Genomic DNA, 19,500 nt, shown 5'->3' with positions numbered 1-19,500 from the left:
TGTTGGCAGGTTGGTCTGATTTTGGCTGCAGTCTCCACCCAGCTCGTCACTTTTCCCACCTCTTCCTTGGTTACAGAATCAGGTCCTCGAGCAATTGATCAGTCCAGAATGAATACTGGTATTAGAGTCCAATGTTTCTTCATGTTGTTGTGGTATTGAGGAGTTCGCCCCAAAGGATTTAACTATTTTGCTGATACTTGGGCAACATTAACTGTGCCGGTCTTCTATAGTTGTAGCACCAATGAGCATTTATTCTGCGGGAATATCTATATCAGCTATAAAGCCCTGCCATCTTGCAAACCAATGGGGAAAAATGTCTTCAAAATTCCTGTGTGCATTTATGACTTCATATTAACAGGCCGTAAACATATTGGCCACAATACCTACACATAAACATGTAAAAAACATCACTGAATACCACATCTTCATAAAATCAAGCAAAACATGATAATACAATTTCAGTTTATTTGGAAACAAGAGAGAAGTTCTTCTAAAAGCTCTTTATATGAGCTATCACACATGGCAGAGATATTCAACTGCATTTCCATTCCTTCTTCATCCTTGAGAGGGACCGCTCTGCATTGTTTGCAGGATTACCACCCGCGTTTGCTTTGTAACTCACTGTACCGCCCCATCTGTAACCCTCCAGAAGAGACCCAGGTTGTAGATCTCATGTAACTTGTAAGACATAATCATTCACTTTATCAGTCGGGAATTTAAGGCAACAGAAGGCCGTTCCCATAGTTACGGCAAGTTATCTAAACAAGGTTAAAGATTACAAATCCTTGGGGTGTGAACCCTCCAAAATAAATAAAATTGAGCTATCAATTTTTAACAAAAATAATTTTATTTTCAAGTATATATACATACATAATGCAATGGTTCGATCAAGGGGACGAGTGCGGTTGGAGGTCATAACAATGCTGTACATATCTTTTAAGGGTTCGAATTTTGACGGTTACAAGTCTGAGGAGGTATATTCCTCCATTTGACTTAAAGTGCTTTTCAAAAGTATCCACTCATTAATACTGAATCACACAGGACAGCCAACAGAACCTAACTGGAGATCACCATTTTCCTGTAGGGCAGGAGCACAACAGAAAAGGTCCTCTGATACTGGGATAGTTTCAGTCATCTTGTCCTCTCTTTGGGTTTCGGTCTCCAACTGGACATGAGAGTTTGAGTACAGACTGTGAGGAACTGTACCTCATTTCTGAGGTAGGGTATTATAGGATACTTTTGTGTGGCAACTAACAGACCACTGTCCCCTCCCAACTTTCCAATTCCATGCCACAACTTCAGGCCCTGCGAGCTTCATGTTTTGTGCAACTTTGGAATTGTTTCCCTGCCTGCAGTAAATGGAACATATGCAGGCTTTCTATTGGATTAACACCACAGCACAGATGTCATTGTTATTTCTTAAGAGTGGGTGCAGTTCACTCGGTTCATCTGGCATTAATAGTCAAGTGCTATGTGTTGGATTTAATAGAGAGTATTCCTACTGCTCTCATGAGGATGTCCTGCCTCCCATGCAATACTTTTCCTTTTATTTTGTTTGCAACATCACATTTCATGACATATTTCATGGTACTGCACAAGTCCATTGTATCACAGTACAGAATACACAGGCACGAAACACGAGCACGCCATCAATCTGCAATATGAAGTTACCAGATGGCTGCTGAATATTTGGAGAAGCAAGATGGGCTACTTTACACTCATTATTGCCTTGGAACAATTTTTCTATTTTCTCAAAGAAAACAGCACCATACTTCATTAAAATCTCATAGGCTGAGCATTAACAAAATTCGCATGACTTTGTCCCATGTGTGAAGATCTAAAGCTCAGGATTCCCACCATCAGTCTCCAATATTGTCCAGTAAGTAAAGGACAGTTCTGCAGGGAAATTGGACAACTGTTGCTGCAGCTACTGTAACTGCTTTGTGCTTAAGTCTAACAGTATAAATAATACAGTAGATTTGGAAATGAGAACTGCTTTTGGTCAAGATGGAGAATGGCTCTGACGTTTTACCTCTTCCTTTGTGATTTTAGAAAATGGAAACATCATCATGCTCTCGCGGTTCTTCGTTCCCTCACTGATGCAATTGAGGGTTTGTTCTTGGAGAAGGAGGCCAGGATTGCTTAGGTGAAGGTCTGCTACATACATACACATACAAGATTACACATTTCATCATAATCATTTAGGAGTTCCTATTTTCCCCAACAGATCTGCAGAAACCTTTAGAGAAATATGACATTATGGACAAATTCTCCAACAGATGAATAGCAATGTTTCTGGGTTGTCTTGAGGACATTATTTGAGAAATGGATAATAGCTCACCTCCATTGACATCCCAGGTGAGTACATTTATCAATCACACCGATATGGTACTTACATATACTCTAAGAAGACTCTAGGTAATATTGAACTATATACAATATAATGCCCTGCCACACTTGCAGGTTATGAGGGGATGGCGAGAGGAAGTATAAGTTAGACAGGGTTCTTGACAGAAGGGCAAAGTGCAGTAACATTTCCCAGCAGATGATTCAAGAAGTGAACCAAAAAGAATCATGGAAACAAAGAACTTGTTGCTCGTCCACATAGGTCCACATACAGTCAAAGCTGTCTCCATCAAAGCGACTGTAAAAGGTGCAACAGTCCTTTAATTCATGACGACAGAGGAAGGTCTTTGAAGAAAAGTCTGGTATATATCTTCTAGAGAAGATTCATCAGCGGCTGGTACAAGGCAATTACGATTTCTCTTAGCTAGTCAAAGATTCCTCACTGCTCCAATACAGACAAGCAGACACAGGAGATGACTGGGATCTCTTCTGTTGCAGGGCAGCTGTAGACAAGAGGAGAAGCATGTTATTAGTACTGTGCATTGCAATTAATATAACATCTAAATAAATCTCAACAAAGTTTAGAAAAGTCATGCTGGTATTTAACAACAAGCACTGCGTGAATATATAAGAAACAAAGAGCAAAGGTTAGGTTTCATTATAGCAGAACTCGATCTAGCTACTTCACTAAGATTAAGAGTATGGTTTAGCTAAGGAAACTTGATCATCTAAAGTTCAAATCTAGTTTAGGTTGATTAAACATGACAAGAGCAATGCATGCCCTGTAGATGTCCTAAAAAACCTTTCTGCATTAATGAGCTAAAGTGAGAGGTCCACATTATCAATCTAAATTATATGTCTGTCTAGGAAAACCACACATTAGAAAGAAAATCTTCCAGAATGCAGTAGCTTTTGCCAAAGTGCCTTCAATCACATTATCAACAACATTTGATGCACAAAGTGAACCCTGAGTTATCTATGATGCCACCTGGGATACCAAGGTAGTAACCACGGTTTTATTTATCTAGATGGTTACTTATCCTGAAGTGTTTACTAGAGAATGATGTCTCTCCTTATCACTGCTTGATGAGACCTGCCTACTACCCTTAGACCAGTCCTTTATGTCACTGTTGGAGTTCATCTAGGCTGATATCGTTGAAGCAAGTGGATAAATATTGTGCATAGCCTATAGAGCCATCCTCTCACTACCTTCATGCTGTTGGTGCATCCTTGGTCCTGGGGCTACCATGCTATTAAAACATTCACAGCGCCATGGTCACTTATTTGTTTTCCACAGTCCTATAGCGCTGCACATCAAGGAAGCTTCTATCAGCGTAGCTTTTCTCCCAGATTAATTTACATGTCCAAGTGGAACCTCTCTCGGGTGTCAAGATATGGATGCCCGAAAGGCAGTGTAGTACTTAGGCCAACAGAGGCTAACAGGAGATAGACAGTCTATTTCACTCAGATGTGCAACCAGCTCAAATCGATATTCGTTCTCAGCTGGCGTGACCAATTATCTCCAGCATCGGCTAATTCAATAGTACCTAAAATAGAACAAATCCTGATGATTAGGAATTCTTGCAAATATATTGGTATGCCATTATCAGTCTTAGGTGAGGAGTAGGTGATCCAGATAGAGTCTCTAGAAGGCATCCCTTTCTCAAAACCTTAACTCATTTGAACAATGGATCGCTAATGTATTACTAATGCATTTGAATGTCTATCCCTGTTAAGGTTGTCCCACAGATCACTCAAAACGACCAACATTAACTAATTTCCTCTGGAAACATAACTCTATCCTAATTGACTTCCTCAAAGCACTGGAGTCTACAATCAGTCCCGCGGCTGAACATCCGTGCTCCTGTCAAAAAGATCTCAAAAGGTCTTACAACAATGTGTCCAATCGAAGGCAGCAAGCTGATTGTTGAATTCCATACAGCTTTACACTAATACCCTTCTTCATCAACACACACCGAAAGGTGTCCAGTCATTTGTGCTATCCTCTGTAATTTTGTGTATTACATGTAATGCACTCTCAGAATAAATACAAATCCTCTCAAGGACTCCATCCGCATGAAGAAAGTTAAGAGTTAGAGTGCTCAGTGTTATAAAACCATCTCATGCTAAAAAGTGAAGACAGAACTAATTCTCCTAGTTAATGCACAGCTATTTCACAACTAACTTGGTTACTTAGCCTTCATCCAAATTAACTCCTTTTTAAAATAATATGTTATAGTTACACTCAAATTTATCATTCAAACCCAAAATCAACTATCCTATGAAAGCATATTTTTAGGTCTCGCCTGTCGATGCGCATGCGCATCGAGCAAGCGAGAGTATTGCGACTTATCCACTCTTTATCCACACTGCAAGGAATCGTGGCGATTCCTTGCAGTGCCCGTGACTTTTAAGGTCAATGCGCATGCGCATTGAGCTTATGCACATGCGCATTGACCTTAAAATCGCGTGCGCGTGCACGTCCGTCTTTGTTTACCCGCTCCGCCCCCTCCCCTTCCCGCCGTGTGTACCCCTGGCCGCCATGCAGTAACGCCGTACACATCAGTCTGTGTGCTCTGACACCCATGCCAACCCCTGTCTTCCAGATTCCCGCAGCCTGGACCTCATGCTGGAACCGGTATACTCATCCTCCAGCCGCCCTTTTCTACCCTCGCAGCCGGTTTGGATTTTTCACCGTTACTACGGTAAGAGCACTTCTCTGCCTTCCATTTCCCTCGTTTCTGTTCTTGCACACCGGCTTATCTGCTACCTCGAGCTGCACACCACTCGGACTACTTTCAGTGTCTTGATCACTGGTAAGCCACGTACCCCTGGCCGCCATGCAGTACCGCCGTACACATCAGTCTGTGTGCTCTGACACCCATGCCAACCCCTGTCTTCCAGATTCCCGCAGCCTGGACCTCATGCTGGAACCGGTATACTCATCCTCCAGCCGCCCTTTTCTACCCTCGCAGCCGGTTTGGATTTTTCACCGTTACTACGGTAAGAGCACTTCTCTGCCTTCCATTTCCCTCGTTTCTGTTCTTGCACACCGGCTTATCTGCTACCTCGAGCTGCACACCACTCGGACTACTTTCAGTGTCTTGATCACTGGTAAGCCACGTACCCCTGGCCGCCATGCAGTAACGCCGTACACATCAGTCTGTGTGCTCTGACACCCATGCCAACCCCTGTCTTCCAGATTCCCGCAGCCTGGACCTCATGCTGGAACCGGTATACTCATCCTCCAGCCGCCCTTTTCTACCCTCGCAGCCGGTTTGGATTTTTCACCGTTACTACGGTAAGAGCACTTCTCTGCCTTCCATTTCCCTCGTTTCTGTTCTTGCACACCGGCTTATCTGCTACCTCGAGCTGCACACCACTCGGACTACTTTCAGTGTCTTGATCACTGGTAAGCCACGTACCCCTGGCCGCCATGCAGTAACGCCGTACACATCAGTCTGTGTGCTCTGACACCCATGCCAACCCCTGTCTTCCAGATTCCCGCAGCCTGGACCTCATGCTGGAACCGGTATACGCATCCTCCAGCCGCCCTTTTCTACCCTCGCAGCCGGTTTGGATTTTTCACAGTTACTACGGTAAGAGCACTTCTCTGCCTTCCATTTCCCTCGTTTCTGTTCTTGCACACCGGCTTCTTCACGTCCTCCCCCAGATTTCTCTTCCGATACAAGTTTTACACAGGTAATTTTCACGACATCTCCCTGGTACGAGCGGGACTAGTTCCCCTTTCTTTTTCTTTCCCTCCCTCGGACTCCCCCATGTCTCAATATCTCGTCTCTTTTTCTATTTTTTTACCTGTCATACTCTCGACATTGTTTGATGCCAATTCGTACCAGGCAAGTGTCTTTTAAAATTCTCTCGCACAGCCTCAAGTGAAATGTTTCGTTAATGGGATACAACATTGACTGTATTACTTGTGCTTTTTTCATTGACATCCTGCTGTGACTAGTCTTTGGGCCATTATTTCACTATACATTTCCAGAGCCTACAGCCATACCGGGACTACTCTCCAACAGTTGCAAATATCTGAGGCCTTTCCTCAGTCTTACCACGTGTAATATGTCGCGGCATGTTTACCTCACATGTACCGCTGCATTTGCCCACTTCTGTTTTAAGTCGGTCACCGGACACGGACAATTATTATGCATTGCCACTGAGCACCTCTGAGTCGTTGTTCGGTTTCGCATTTTTACACTGCTTTTGTCTTTGCCTTTTTTGTCTTCTCTTATGGTGATTCTCCCCCCCCCCCCCCCCTCCCCCCTTCCCCCCCTCCTCAATCAGCGGCTCAATAATCGTGTTTCTGATCTCGTGCATTTAGAGCATATGTCATTCTTCTCTCGTGTTGGGATTCTTGTACCTCGCAAGCGTTAGCTATTATATGACGCAACAGTTCACTGCACATTTGCATGCATATTTCGTCTTCTCTTAGGGTGAGCCTGAACACTGGAAATTTCACCAGAATTTTCAGATATCGTGGCAATTGTACATAGTCCGACTTTTATCTGCAGAGACCTTGACACAATCCGATATCACACAAAGCACTTTGGGTTAGACTTCTGTTTTTTCTGATGTCACTATAAACATGCTTTCACAGTATTATAGGGTCTCCACGCTCTATCAGGTGCCTTTTTACTCCTTCACATCACCCGCCTTGTGTTCAGCCTTTAGTTTGCCTGACTTTTCTATGTTTTTATTTGTACCCTTTTTAGGTCTCGCCTGTCGATGCGCATCGAGCAAGCGAGACTATGGGGGCTTATCCACTCTTTGTCCAACTTGCAAGGAATCGTGGCGATTCCTTGCAGTGCCCGTGACTTTTAAGCTCAATGCGCATGCGCATTGAGCTTAAAAGCGCGTGCACATGCCCCCAGCCGCCTGCCTTGCCTACTCTCCCGCCCCCTCACCTCTTGATTGCACGGCCGCTAGGCCGTGCCTCCCCTACTCTCCTCCTCCTACTCTTGATCTTCACTATTTCTTATATGCTCTTCACATGTTTTACTTTTACACATGGCTTATGTAAACACCACTTCTCCTGGTTCCTTATCAAGACTCTGATGTCCGTTTACCAATTTAAAATGGCGGCCGTTTTTTCATTTTTTGTTTTACTAAATTGAGAACTATGATGCTGGCCAGCCTCTTTTTGTTCTTTGGCCAAGTGATAATCGGCAAACTATTCTATCAGATAGCGGCCCTCACTCACCCTCACCCACCCTAACGCTCACACCCCCTAACGCTCACACCCCCTAACACTCACACCCGCCTAACAGTCACCCCCTAACACTCACCCCTCACACCCTCACCCCTCACACCCTCACCCCTCACACCCTCACACTCACTCCCTCAACACCCCACCCTCACCCCCCTCACCCCCCTCACCCCCCTCATCCCCCCTCATTCACCCTCACACACCCTCTCACACGCCCCCTCACTCACGCTATCACACACCCCCTCACTGACCCTCTCACACCCGCTCACCCTCACTCTCCCTCACCCCCTCACACACCCTCACCCCCTCACCCCCCTCACCCCCTTCACCCCCCTCACCCTCACCCCCCTCACCCTCACACCCCTCACCCTCACACCCCTCACCCTCACACCCCTCACCCTCACACCCCTCACCCTCACACCCCTCACCCTCACACCACTCACCCTCACACCACTCACCCTCACACCACTCACCCTCACACCACTCACCCTCACACCACTCACCCTCACACCACTCAGTGCTACAACACATATTGTGTTACAATAGGTGTCACATTTGCGAAACATAAAACTATTGGCATTGTAAATAACAAAGCAATTATTTTCGCAATTTTAAAAACAAGCACATTAATAAAAAAGTGCCCTTTACAATACCAATAGCTCAAACTTTCCTAATGCAACACCTATTGCAGTGCTATGCTTCTCTCCCCTGCTGCACTCTCCTGCTCTCTAGAGATGTGGCCTAACGACAATAGCTGCCATCTAAGTCACGTAAATACTAAACATGTTGCATTCCAAATGCTATAGGTGTCACATTTATTTATTAAATTAACTATTTAGAAAAAACAACACATAAATAAAAAACAAAAAAATAAATAACACCTATAGCTCAAACTTTACTACTGCGAGACCTATTGCATTTCCAATGCTTGTTGATTATAAGGTTTAATACAAGTGTCCCCCTGATTGGCCTTTCCCACAAATAGTTGAAGCAACAGTTTCCAGGGTACTGTCCGAACTGAACTATTTTAATAGGCACTGTTTTGGCATCTGAAATTCCAATTAAAAGACTCCACTGAGTTCAAGGTCCGGAACCAGACCTTTGCATCATCTGATGGCAAGAGATCACTTCTCCATGACTCTGCTCGCTCTTCACAGGCTACCGATGCACTCTGTAGGAAGACACACAGAGCTGTTCACTGAGGAGAAACTGAATACCTACACATATACTAATCAAATGAGTTAATAGCTGCACCCTCCGATTGGCTTCTGCAATGCGCCTCAACATACCAACACTTCACAAAGCACCCGCAGGAGCAAAAGTGACGGCATGGAAGGAGTCGTCCCTCCCTGCTTCTGGCACATTCAGTTGAGAGTGAATAGAGAAGAAAGTATCCTGTGGATCAGGAAGTGCATGCTCCTCTATGATAAGACTAGGATAATTCTGCACTCTTTCTCAAAAAGGATATATTCTGTTGCATTGCAGGGATGAATCCAAAAACTGACTTCATTCATTATTTCCTGCATGGACTTCTTTGAGTATTCATCAGACATTGATAAAAGGCTGGGTCCAAACTGGGGTGATGTGGTGAGCAAAAGAACGATGGATTAAAGCTAGATCTTTGTGACTGGGGGTGAATGTTTACATTATTCAGCATTCCGTCCATCATTTATTCCTTTTGCTTTTGTCGCCCTAAGTGGGAATGGTGTGCGCAGACATTGGTCATGTTCTCAATGCGCCACTGAATTCAAGCTAGCACAGCTGATGTGGGGTGATGCCCCGAAACAGGTCCCAGGATGCTTGTTTCATGTCCAGAGAGGACCTGACTTGGCAGTTTGTACTGGGCTGTTCCCATGGGAAAAGTATAAAGACTGATTTGCATATGGTGGGTCCAAACTGGGATGGTGTGGTGAGCAAAAGAGCGATGGATTAAACCCAGATCTTTGTGACTGTTTGCCTTGTTCAGCATTCCATCGTTTTGTACACCAGACATTGAATCAATAAACAGCAAAAAATGCGTTCTGTTTTAGGAAATTGAATTTTTGCAGAGAGATTTTGCTTTTATTTAATAGCATATATTAACTTTTACAGTTAGATATGGAGTAATGAAATGGATATGTTTCACAAACAAAATATCAAGTAGAATGAGGATCCTTATAAAGACTTGAAGAAGATAGTGTTACTTCTAATCAACAGGTGCTGCTGCCATTCCACAAAAGCACACAGACAACAACAGAAAACATGGCCGGGGCGCACAGTCCTGCTGCATCCTTTTGCCTTGAGTTTAAGATCCCAAGGGGTATGGTTCCTAACAATCTAGAGTTGTCAATATTGTGTACTACCCTCCCAGAATATTGTTCTCCTGGCAACCTCCCTAAAACCGGGGGGAAACAGGGTCTTTCATATAGAGATGTTCTGCTCTCATACAGTCATTTTAAAACACTTGCACATGTGGATCCCTGTCAAGTCAAGTCAAGTCAGAATTTATATAGCGCACTACATACCCAGAGGGTCTCACGGCGCTTGAGGAAGGGGGGGGGGGGTTTACTTATCGAATATCCAGGTTTTAAGCTGTATCTGAAGCCTCTTTCTTGTCTACCTTTTTAGAGAGATATCTGAAGTCTCACTTTTCTTTGGTTTTTGCTTTCATGCAACTTGTGCACTTTTTCCGCACATCAAGGCCTGCCGCAAACTAGTCAACACATAGGTTTCTTCACCAGAACTCCTGTCATAGGGGAACACTCCATTACCTTATTGCACACATGGGCATGGCGGTTACTTCGACATGGTGAACAGTAGCACATGGTTCTCATAACCTGATTCAAAGCGGTGTTGAGGATTGATGGGAAAGCCTTCCTCTTTGTCCCTTTGGGCCTGTCACCTTATATGCTCAGTTCTTCTTTATTGTTCTCAGTGGGACTGGCCAGCTTTCCTTTGTTTAAAGATCTTCAGGGCACTGCTTTTTTAAGGAGCGGAACCACTGTTAAGAGGCGATTTATCAAATCTTGCTTCTACATGAATGAACAGTATTTCAACTCCGCTTCATACTAAATTCTTAGCAGGTGGTCCAAGATGTAGCCTATGAAACAGTTCTCTATTAAACAAAATGCAACTGGAGGAGGCTGTTTACAATTTTGTATGCTTGTAAGTTAATATCATCCTGCCAAATTTGCATCTGCTTCCGAAATATCAGATCATGATTTGCACAATAATCTCTGCAGATCGATTGAGTTTAAAACGGGGCAAAATCTGCCAGAAGTGCAGGTTTCCCTGCATGGTAAACTTTAGCTGGGGGCGAGGAAAGAGATGTTACAACGCAGTTCTTAAGGTAAGAAGCATTTCAAATTTGATGAATAACTTCAAAATGATAACTTTGTGTATATTCAAAAACATTTCCAAAGCCTTTTCTCATATTCGGTGCCATTCTCTTCTTATGACTACATCAAGAAGGTACAAGTGATAAAAATATTATGTTTGTGATCCTTTTTTTAATTTACCTGCTAATGATGTGGTTAGGAATGGCACAGCTGTGGCGTTATTGGCCTAAACCTTGTCAGTGTATGTTCTGTTTAAAAATGGACAATAATAAATACGATATATATATATATATATATATATATATATATATATATATATATATATATATATATATATATATATATAGTATTTTCTTTAGAGTACTTCTCAATTGTTTGTGAATTGCTAAAGATGTGGAAAATATACCATATGCTTTTACCTATTCGCATTTTAGTGAGATGGGAAAATTACCAATAGATCTACAAATACAGAACTACCACTGAGGGTATGCTCTAGATTTGGGAAAAGAGCATTGGAGACGAGGAAGGGTGCTAGGTATCGTGAATTATAAGGATGATTAAACAGATGAGGAGTTTAAAAAATTTGTATAAGCAGTACCTGCATTAGAAAGGCATTGGCCCTTTGTGGGAGAGGCGTGGTCTTTGTCGACGATACTTCCTCCAGTTTCCTTGCCGGTGTGGCATTCCATTTCGCACTCCCTTTGGGTTTACCAGGTTTCTAATATTATCTTCCTCTGGTTCCTTTCCATTGGAGGCTTCCGCCAGTGGAGCTGTGGATAGAACAGTCTGTGTTAGTGCAAAGAGACAAGGAGGTCTACTTCTCCAACATTCTGTTTGAAAGGTTTTGATACATGTGACCCCACAAAAATATATTGATTCTGTCCATATTGTGTGTTTTTCCGCACCTGAACATAGGCTCATAACCTCAACGTTTGCCAAAGTGCATTCATGAAAATATTGAGGGTAAAGCCGAACATCAAAGATTGGGCCTGGCTTAGCTAATGTTGAATTTTGAACAACATTTGCATTACTCTCATATTTCCCCTGAAGCATATTAAAAGGTGCCTGAACTATCTGAGATTTACACCTCACTTAACATAATATAGTTGTACAGTGCACTTTAGCCCCAGTGGGTACTTTGATGCTTTTGACAGCTACCAGATAGATACTTTTACACAACTCAATGGCAGTCATTGTATAAACCTCAGAAGAATGTAAGATTGAGTTGATCCACCAGGATTCAAACCTCTAAATCTGGGGTCACATACAGATCTCTGCAGCAGATGTTTTACTTCACTGAACCTCCAAACTCATAGTATTAAGTGTTTCCAATGATTTGCAATAAAATTAATTTGGAGACATCCAGATCACATTCCAAAAGTACTAAAACTAACACTTCGTAATCCCTTTTTATTATCATCCTAATGAGTTCCACTCTCAGGATGTCAGATCTAATCACCATAGGATACACCTCATTTGAGGTTTCTGGTCATCTTTCACCAACACTCAACTTTGAACTTTTCTTCTCTGTTGGCTGCTTGATTACTTCAAACTACCTGTCATATACACAATAAACTGCATTCTTTTGTGCTTATTCTTTCTTTTTTGTACAAAGAATGCATGCTGCTGACAACTAAATTTTAATCATAATTTTCAAGGCCAGTGCCTAAGACCCGTTACGTCCTCTTATTTAAGTACCCCTTAGCTTCAGGTACGGCCATCTTCACTTCCGCACCTCTGCAAGGCCAGCAAAGAAAGCGTTTGCTATTAGTCAATGACTAGCATTTTTGTTGCTATCCTACACATCCTTGCTTTGAAACTCAAGTACAAGCAGTGTCTCTAGCTCTTTATTCACAAACCATATAGCAAGTCAATTAACATGACAATTTTCACATAACCAAAATGGAAGGTTGGTCCATCCTGCGATTTCTGCATCTCAATATACTTTAGAAATACCCGGATGGGGAATATCGGCCAGCAATATCCGCTTAAACTTTCACGTATACAGGCTGAAAACAGGCCTAAAGAATAGCTATGGCAAGTCTAATGCTTCCGTGAGGCAATCCGACTCCCTTTCCCTCGCTCATATTAAATAATTGACGGGTGCACGCCACGAACCCACAAGGCATTTGGCGGAATGTTGAAACAGCAGATGTGACCCAGTAACATCTCAATTTCTCCCCATCGCTGCCAAGCAGAGCCTCCTCCTGTCTCCCTGGCTTCTGCCCGGTTCTTTTCCAGCTCTGCCTGCAGTGAAAGACAAGCCTGCTCGTGCATTCCATAGGGGTGAGATGTAATACAAAGTTTAGCCCCTCCAGTTCTCGACTCACACTGCGGCCAACCAGATATCCTTCTAAAGATTGGGCAAGTGACCATTTCTCAGTTACAAGTGAGCATTAAGAGACACCTTCATTAACATCATTAAATTATCATGACACGTTTCAGCGCTGCTTGTCTTGCAAGTTGAAATCCAGACCACCTTGCAGGGATGGCACAGCGGATCACAGTGTGGGAAAGGACCTCGAGGAAGGTCAAGGTCATCCACTGGACTCCAGTTTATTGATGAGCTTCCAGATCACATCTCATGCCCACACCAATACTAATAATAATGTCATGCCCCTCAGTAAGGTCCACTGGCATTCGGCTACTCTGCAGGTGTGGCGTTTTCCATGTAAAATGGAATTTACCAAACTAGCCACAAATCAATCATCTGTTGTATATAATTAGCGATTTCAACAAAGAAGAAGTTTGCTGGTAGAACCAATGCATCAAAGGCTACTAGAAAAAAGCACTAAAGTTGTGCCCTGCTATTTCAAACAGTTTGCGACAATTAATTGGTCACCATTTTGTTGGTGGATGATGTAGTGCACTGTTAAACTGGTCCTGTTGAGGTGAAACTTTTGCCCAGCCAGGGTTAATTTGAGTCAAAATTTCAAATTAGCGAAATAATCTTGCCGCAGAATGTGCATTATTATTCTGCCTTATTTTATTTTCTTTAGTCGACCCTGCCTCTTAAAGTAGTCATTCCTTGCTGCATAATTCCATTGGCCGTGGTCTCTGGATAATGAACACTGAAGTAGTTCTATCACCCCGTCTGTCAGAGCCTTGCAAGCAATGCGTCCCATTAGCTGATAACCTCACTCGTCAGCCAGTAGGGAAAAGAGTTCCCCCAATCGTAGAAAGGCACAACCTCAGTTAATAACTTTAGCAGACAATGAGCAATTATGCAAGGATTACTTTACAAGTATCTGAAGGCTGTCCTCTCTATTGCATTACGCACAAAGGTCTGCTTCCTGAGCAGGGCCACCGGAGTTATGCGATTGTGCAGCCGTGGCGATTTTCAGATAATTATAGATTTGCTGCATTTGCCACATAATCCAACATCTGCTACATAACCTGCAGATTTTAACAAAAAAAGTGTTTCTAGCTTTAACGGTTCAAAAGTTACTAAGAATGCATTGACACGTGTTGCCATGCAGTGGAAGGCCATTTGCAAAGGTTGATTGGTCACCATTCTGTACCTTATTATTGTATTTGGGTGTTGAAGTAGTACTAATGAGGTGCGACTAATGCCCAGACAGTGTTAACAATTTAATAATTTACTCAACCATGCCACATAATTTGGCCCTCCCGTGCCTCATAATTCCGGTGGCCCTGCTCCTAAATGTGAGCTGTAAAACACCAGTCTAGAAAGGCACAGTAGTATTTGATGGTGCAGGGCGAGTCCATGTGTCTTGGAGAGCCTTGTAATATTTGTGTTGTAATCAGGAAAAACAAAAAAGAATTGGATGGTTAAGAGCCCACAATGATTGCCAGATTTCCGAACTACTTTCCTAACAGGAACTATTGGACTGAACAATTGCTTCCTGCACACACAAGTGTTCCTTCCTCCTTTTCTCACCTTCCCCATAGCGCAGTATCAGATTTTAATTACTTGTGCTTCTAGTTTGTTTCTATTTATTGCATCTTTTATTCAGCGCAGGCTTGGCCCAAGGGCATGAGAGCGCGTCACAAGAGAGCATGAGGTAGGTTCTGGGTATCAAACATAAAAAGAAACAATTAGCACAAGGAAAATAATGAACAAACGGGTCATACCATCAGAGATATCACGGGATAAGAAGTAGTTAGCTAACCATCACGGTAAATCTGCAGGAAAAAACACGATGACAGAGAGAACAAATATTTCGTAATGGGACAGATTGGTCAAGTCAACATTGGAGATGGGCAACAATCCTTACTTTAGTCACAGTGTCTCTCAAAAAGGAGGATCTTGAGTTCCCTCATGAATGTGAGCAGACAAGAGGCTGTGCAAAGGCCTGATGGGAGGGAGTTCCCAAACCTTGCTGCACTACCTGGGAAACCCTGCCGTGTGCAGTATTCTTCCCTAGAAGTCAGAGAGGTTTGGGGAGGGACTCAGCGTTTCTAATCCTTGTTGCGCCTGACAGTTGTTCAGCTTCCAACAAGGAAGGAGATAGTGGAGTCGTGGAGGACTTATTAGCAATGTGTGGAGTCTTAAATTGGGCTCTCGTATAGATGGGGAGCCATGCAGAGAGCAGAGAATAGGAGAGAAGTGGTTGAGTGACCTATCACAACACGTGCAGCAGCGTGCAGCACTGCTCTCAGAGGAGCTAGGTTGGCGTACGAACACCAGAGAGGAGTGAGTAAGCATGGGCGAATTTTGCGGATCTCGCGTTCGCGAATTTTGCGGATTTGCGAACTCGCAATCCGCAAAATCCGCGAATTCCTGCGAATTTGCGGATTTTTTTTTTTGTGTTCGCCCGTGTTTCTACCAGTTCGCGAGGGTTTTTACAATTTCGCAATTTGCGAACTTACCTGTCGGGTCACAAGTTTCGCGAACTTGTTGTTTCTACGTGTCCAGCCTGTTTGGGACACTCTTCTTCATCACTGCCACTCTCTGTCACCACTGCCACTCTCTGACTACTCATGCCACCCTCTGGCCCACCCATGCCACCCTCTGTTTCATCACAGCACCCTCTGGTTGTCCAGTCAGTGTACATTATTGTGGCAACGCAAGCACACCTTCCCTGCCTCAAGTGACCTGAATTAATTTGGGGCTGATTAATGTGTCACAGAATATTTTTTTAGCTGGCACCTGCTTCCTTAGTGCTTCCTGATTAGTGAACTTTTGCACTTGCTAAGTGCTTTCATTGTTGCAAAATTAGTTACAACACCTGCCCTGCCCCAACTGACAATAATGAATTAGGGGCTGATTAATGGATTTGAACTGCCAGCCTGGCTCCTGCTTGTCTCCCTTAGCTGTAATTTAGGACCTTTGTGGCATATGTGTAACTATTCTGAGGTTTAGAGCAGGGTCACATAATAGTTGCAACTGGCAACTGAACTCTGGAGGGGCCCCTCAGCAAGCACTACAGGAAATGGCTACTAATGATGAGCCTGAACTTTTGAACCTGGTAAGTAGTTTCAGTTTTGATTAGATCGTATTTCTGCAATTTTGCACTTATTCGCGGGGCGCGAAGTTGTACTGGGAAGCCGCGAACTCACGCGAACAGTGCGAGCAGTGCGAGCAAAATCCGCTGCTCGCGGATTTGCGGATTTTGCGGGAGATTCGCGAATCTCGCGGATTGCGAATTTCCCGAAAATCCGCAAAATCCGCGAGCGAAACGGATTTTCCGCCCATGCCTAGGAGTGAGTTACCATTATCAATTCTGAAAAGAGCCAGTGCCTGGACCACAGGTTTCAAATCATGCTCATGAATGAACTGCCCGAGGCCCCAGAGCAGTCTTAGATGGCGGTGTGTGCTTTTGAACGTAGATGAGAATTGCCCCCGAAGGTCCAGATTGTTATTAAGGATAAAGCCCAATAATTTGGCATTCTCCACAGTGGCCAGATTCCAGTTCAGGGGAGAGAAGGCACTCTTGGATAGTGCAGTTACAGGCTTGGGGGGGAGTTTAATAGAAATATAGTTTTCATTGGATTAAGTTTTTAAATGGTAGATAGACATTCATTTCTGATCCTATTCAAGGTTGGAGCAGAGATGACAGATATCTTCAGAGGATGAAATCTTCACGTAGATTTGTGTATCAACCACATATTGATGATAACGAAGTCCAGATTTCTTAAAACCTTGCCAACAGATTCAAGATATATATCAAACAGGGTTAATTATTTCAAGTTTAGTTTAATAATTGGCCATCTGCTGGTACTATCTTCAATGTAGCTTAATAAGAAGCAATCAATCTGTTGACATTATTTTCAGTGTAGTTTAATGAGCAGCAATCTGTTGGGCATCTCTAGACTACTGCCAGTTAATGCACAGCCATACCGCTGGCCTTTCCCTGCAGAAATGTGCATTATTTAAAGGGACAGTACGCCACTTGGTGTAATCCGACACATTCCCATTCAGATCCCCTTTACCTTTCATACTTCTGAAATCAGTGAAATTAGTGAAATTAGTCATTTGGAAGTGGATAGGAGTATCACTTTTTGGCGCTTCAAAGTTAGATGATGAGACTCTATGGGAGTAATCGGTTATGACAGTGAAGATGATGTTGCATAGAGCTATCTAGTGCATGGAGATGGATAAAGTACATAAAGAGACCAGTGCATAGTCAACAGGATGTGCCAGAAAGTTCCTGCGAGAAGCTACCTAACATATATATTTTTTCATATTAAAGGTAGATCATACTTTTCTATCTTAATTTGGACAGTGTGAAATAAGAAAGAACAACATCAGAAAATAAAGAGGAAGACTGGGTGTGAGGGATGGTATAGCCGATGTCCCAAAGAGTGAGTGACACTGCCCCTGCTCGCCCAACGTTGGGATAGTTCTGGTTTATAAAGCAATGCTGTACCTGTGCTCATCTGACTCAACATGTTCTGCGCTGGCATGCATCCCAATCTGCAGGAGTCAAGAGGTGGAAAGAGATGCTATATCGATGGAGGGATATATGTCTGGCCTGAGATCCTCCGTACCTCCTGTGCGTGCCACGAGACAAGTTACTATCTGGATATTTGCTGAAAAGTCTGCTCCCTTTCCATGCTTTATTGTTGCCTGCTGGGTTCTGTCTTAGGTCATGCAGGGAAAATGTTCCTCAGCTCCTTGCGTTGTGCAGGCAGGTCTCATGAAACTGAACAGGCACTTCCTGCCTCTACACCGGTTTCTTTCTCTTATATACCCCCTCCTGGAAGCAAGTCATTGTGCACTATGTCATCCTCTTCATAGCAATTGTATTCCTATGTCACTCACTGTGCTCCAAACGTAGGGTCTGAGGTGTTACACACATGCATGGACCAGCTCCAAGCCTATGTTTCCTACAGGCTGCACACAGGTGACTATTGCATTAGTCCACTTAAACATGGACTTCCTTTCCATACATCTATATTACCACCTGCTTTGACATCTCTTATCTCCAGAGTGTGATATGTTTGTAGTGAGTCTGCCCCTGCTGCCTGACCCTTTTACCTTATTCACTTTTACTGTTGCATTCCCAATTTGCACACCACCTACACGCGTGCTCCCACTCTGTTTCTCTCTGTCCACTCTGTTTCTCTCTGTTCACTCTGTTTCTCTCTGTCCACTCTGTTTCTCACTTTACCTCTGTCTCTGTTCAAAAGTGACGGGCCATAGAAAGTAAGAGAGCTCCGTATGTTAAGTGACCCTGCAGGTTTCCGTGTGTGACCTCTAGGGAACGAGACTGCATTGGGACAGACTAATGTATCGTTCTTTCTATCTGAGGTCAAATACTCGAGTACCAAGGTATAGGACTAATATTATTACTAGGAGAAAAAATAGTTTCCATTCTCCATTTGTGCACACAAACGTTCAGTGATACAGCATAATTAGTTGATACCGTTGCAGTTTTCCAGAATAATGGTTTGGCCTAACGTGCGTGTCCCAGACATAAACCTCACTTCGCGGCAGGAATGGGGTTAAGGAGGGGAAATATGGGCTAATCTCTCGAGAAATGTCAGCAGTTCTGGGCGCCGGCCACTGTAGGCTTAGGGCGCATTGTGCTTTGATTAATCCCCTCCAGTGTGAAAAAATGAGCAATTAGCATTTGTATGAAGAGACACGAGCAGAGGTAAGCCCCTCGAATACTGCCCGGACCGAGGACAGGGGCGGGGAGAAACCCCCCACACACGGTACAACATGAAGTCTGCAATACTGACCTCTTCGTTACCCCATGTTTGCTTATATGCTTTCCTCCATGTCCGTGTCAAAGCACTCGGCGGTGCCGGGCAGGGCTGCTGCGCTCTCTGGATCTACTCTACCAGGGTCATGCCATTAGGGCAGGGCGGGGCTCCTCATTTTATCTTCCTAAACAGCTGGGCTTGTGTTTGGGAAGAAGGGGTGTGCGTTTACCCGCCGAGCTTCCGACTGTCAGCTGAGTCCACATCTCATGCTCCTGATGGGAAAGGAAGGAAGGGGCTTGATTTACAGCGCGGTGCGCTCGGACTCTTGCGAACTTCGCCGCCCCCCCGCACAGGGGACAGATGTGAGCAGCACTGGCACATCTGGACTCATGCTACTCCGCCGACGTGCAGCTGGTCTCTACGGGGGAGGAGAACAGAGGAGCATAGCCCTTGCATGATGTTGTGTCACCCTTCATGTAGCGCCTCGAACCGCCATTA

At 43.9% G+C, this 19,500-nt stretch overlaps 1 protein-coding gene across 1 annotated transcript in view; it reads right to left on the bottom strand.

Annotated features, from left to right (window-relative positions):
- Window positions 1–828: 828 nt before the first annotated feature.
- The window catches only part of APLN (apelin), a 39,783-nt gene continuing 21,111 nt past the window's right edge, over window positions 829–19,500 (bottom strand). Inside the window, exons 2-3 of the mRNA XM_086918812.1 lie at window positions 11,486–11,657; window positions 829–2,849 (exon numbers count right to left, since the gene is read on the bottom strand). Of these exons, the coding sequence (XP_086774938.1) occupies window positions 11,491–11,657 (167 nt within the window). The 3' untranslated portion in view covers window positions 829–2,849; window positions 11,486–11,490. The remainder of the gene's footprint in view (window positions 2,850–11,485; window positions 11,658–19,500) is intronic.

This window comes from Lissotriton vulgaris, chromosome 4_1 (assembly GCF_964263255.1).
Source record: "Lissotriton vulgaris chromosome 4_1, aLisVul1.2, whole genome shotgun sequence".
Classification (NCBI taxonomy): Eukaryota; Metazoa; Chordata; class Amphibia; order Caudata; family Salamandridae; genus Lissotriton; species Lissotriton vulgaris.
This window is presented reverse-complemented; position numbering and strand designations above follow the sequence as displayed.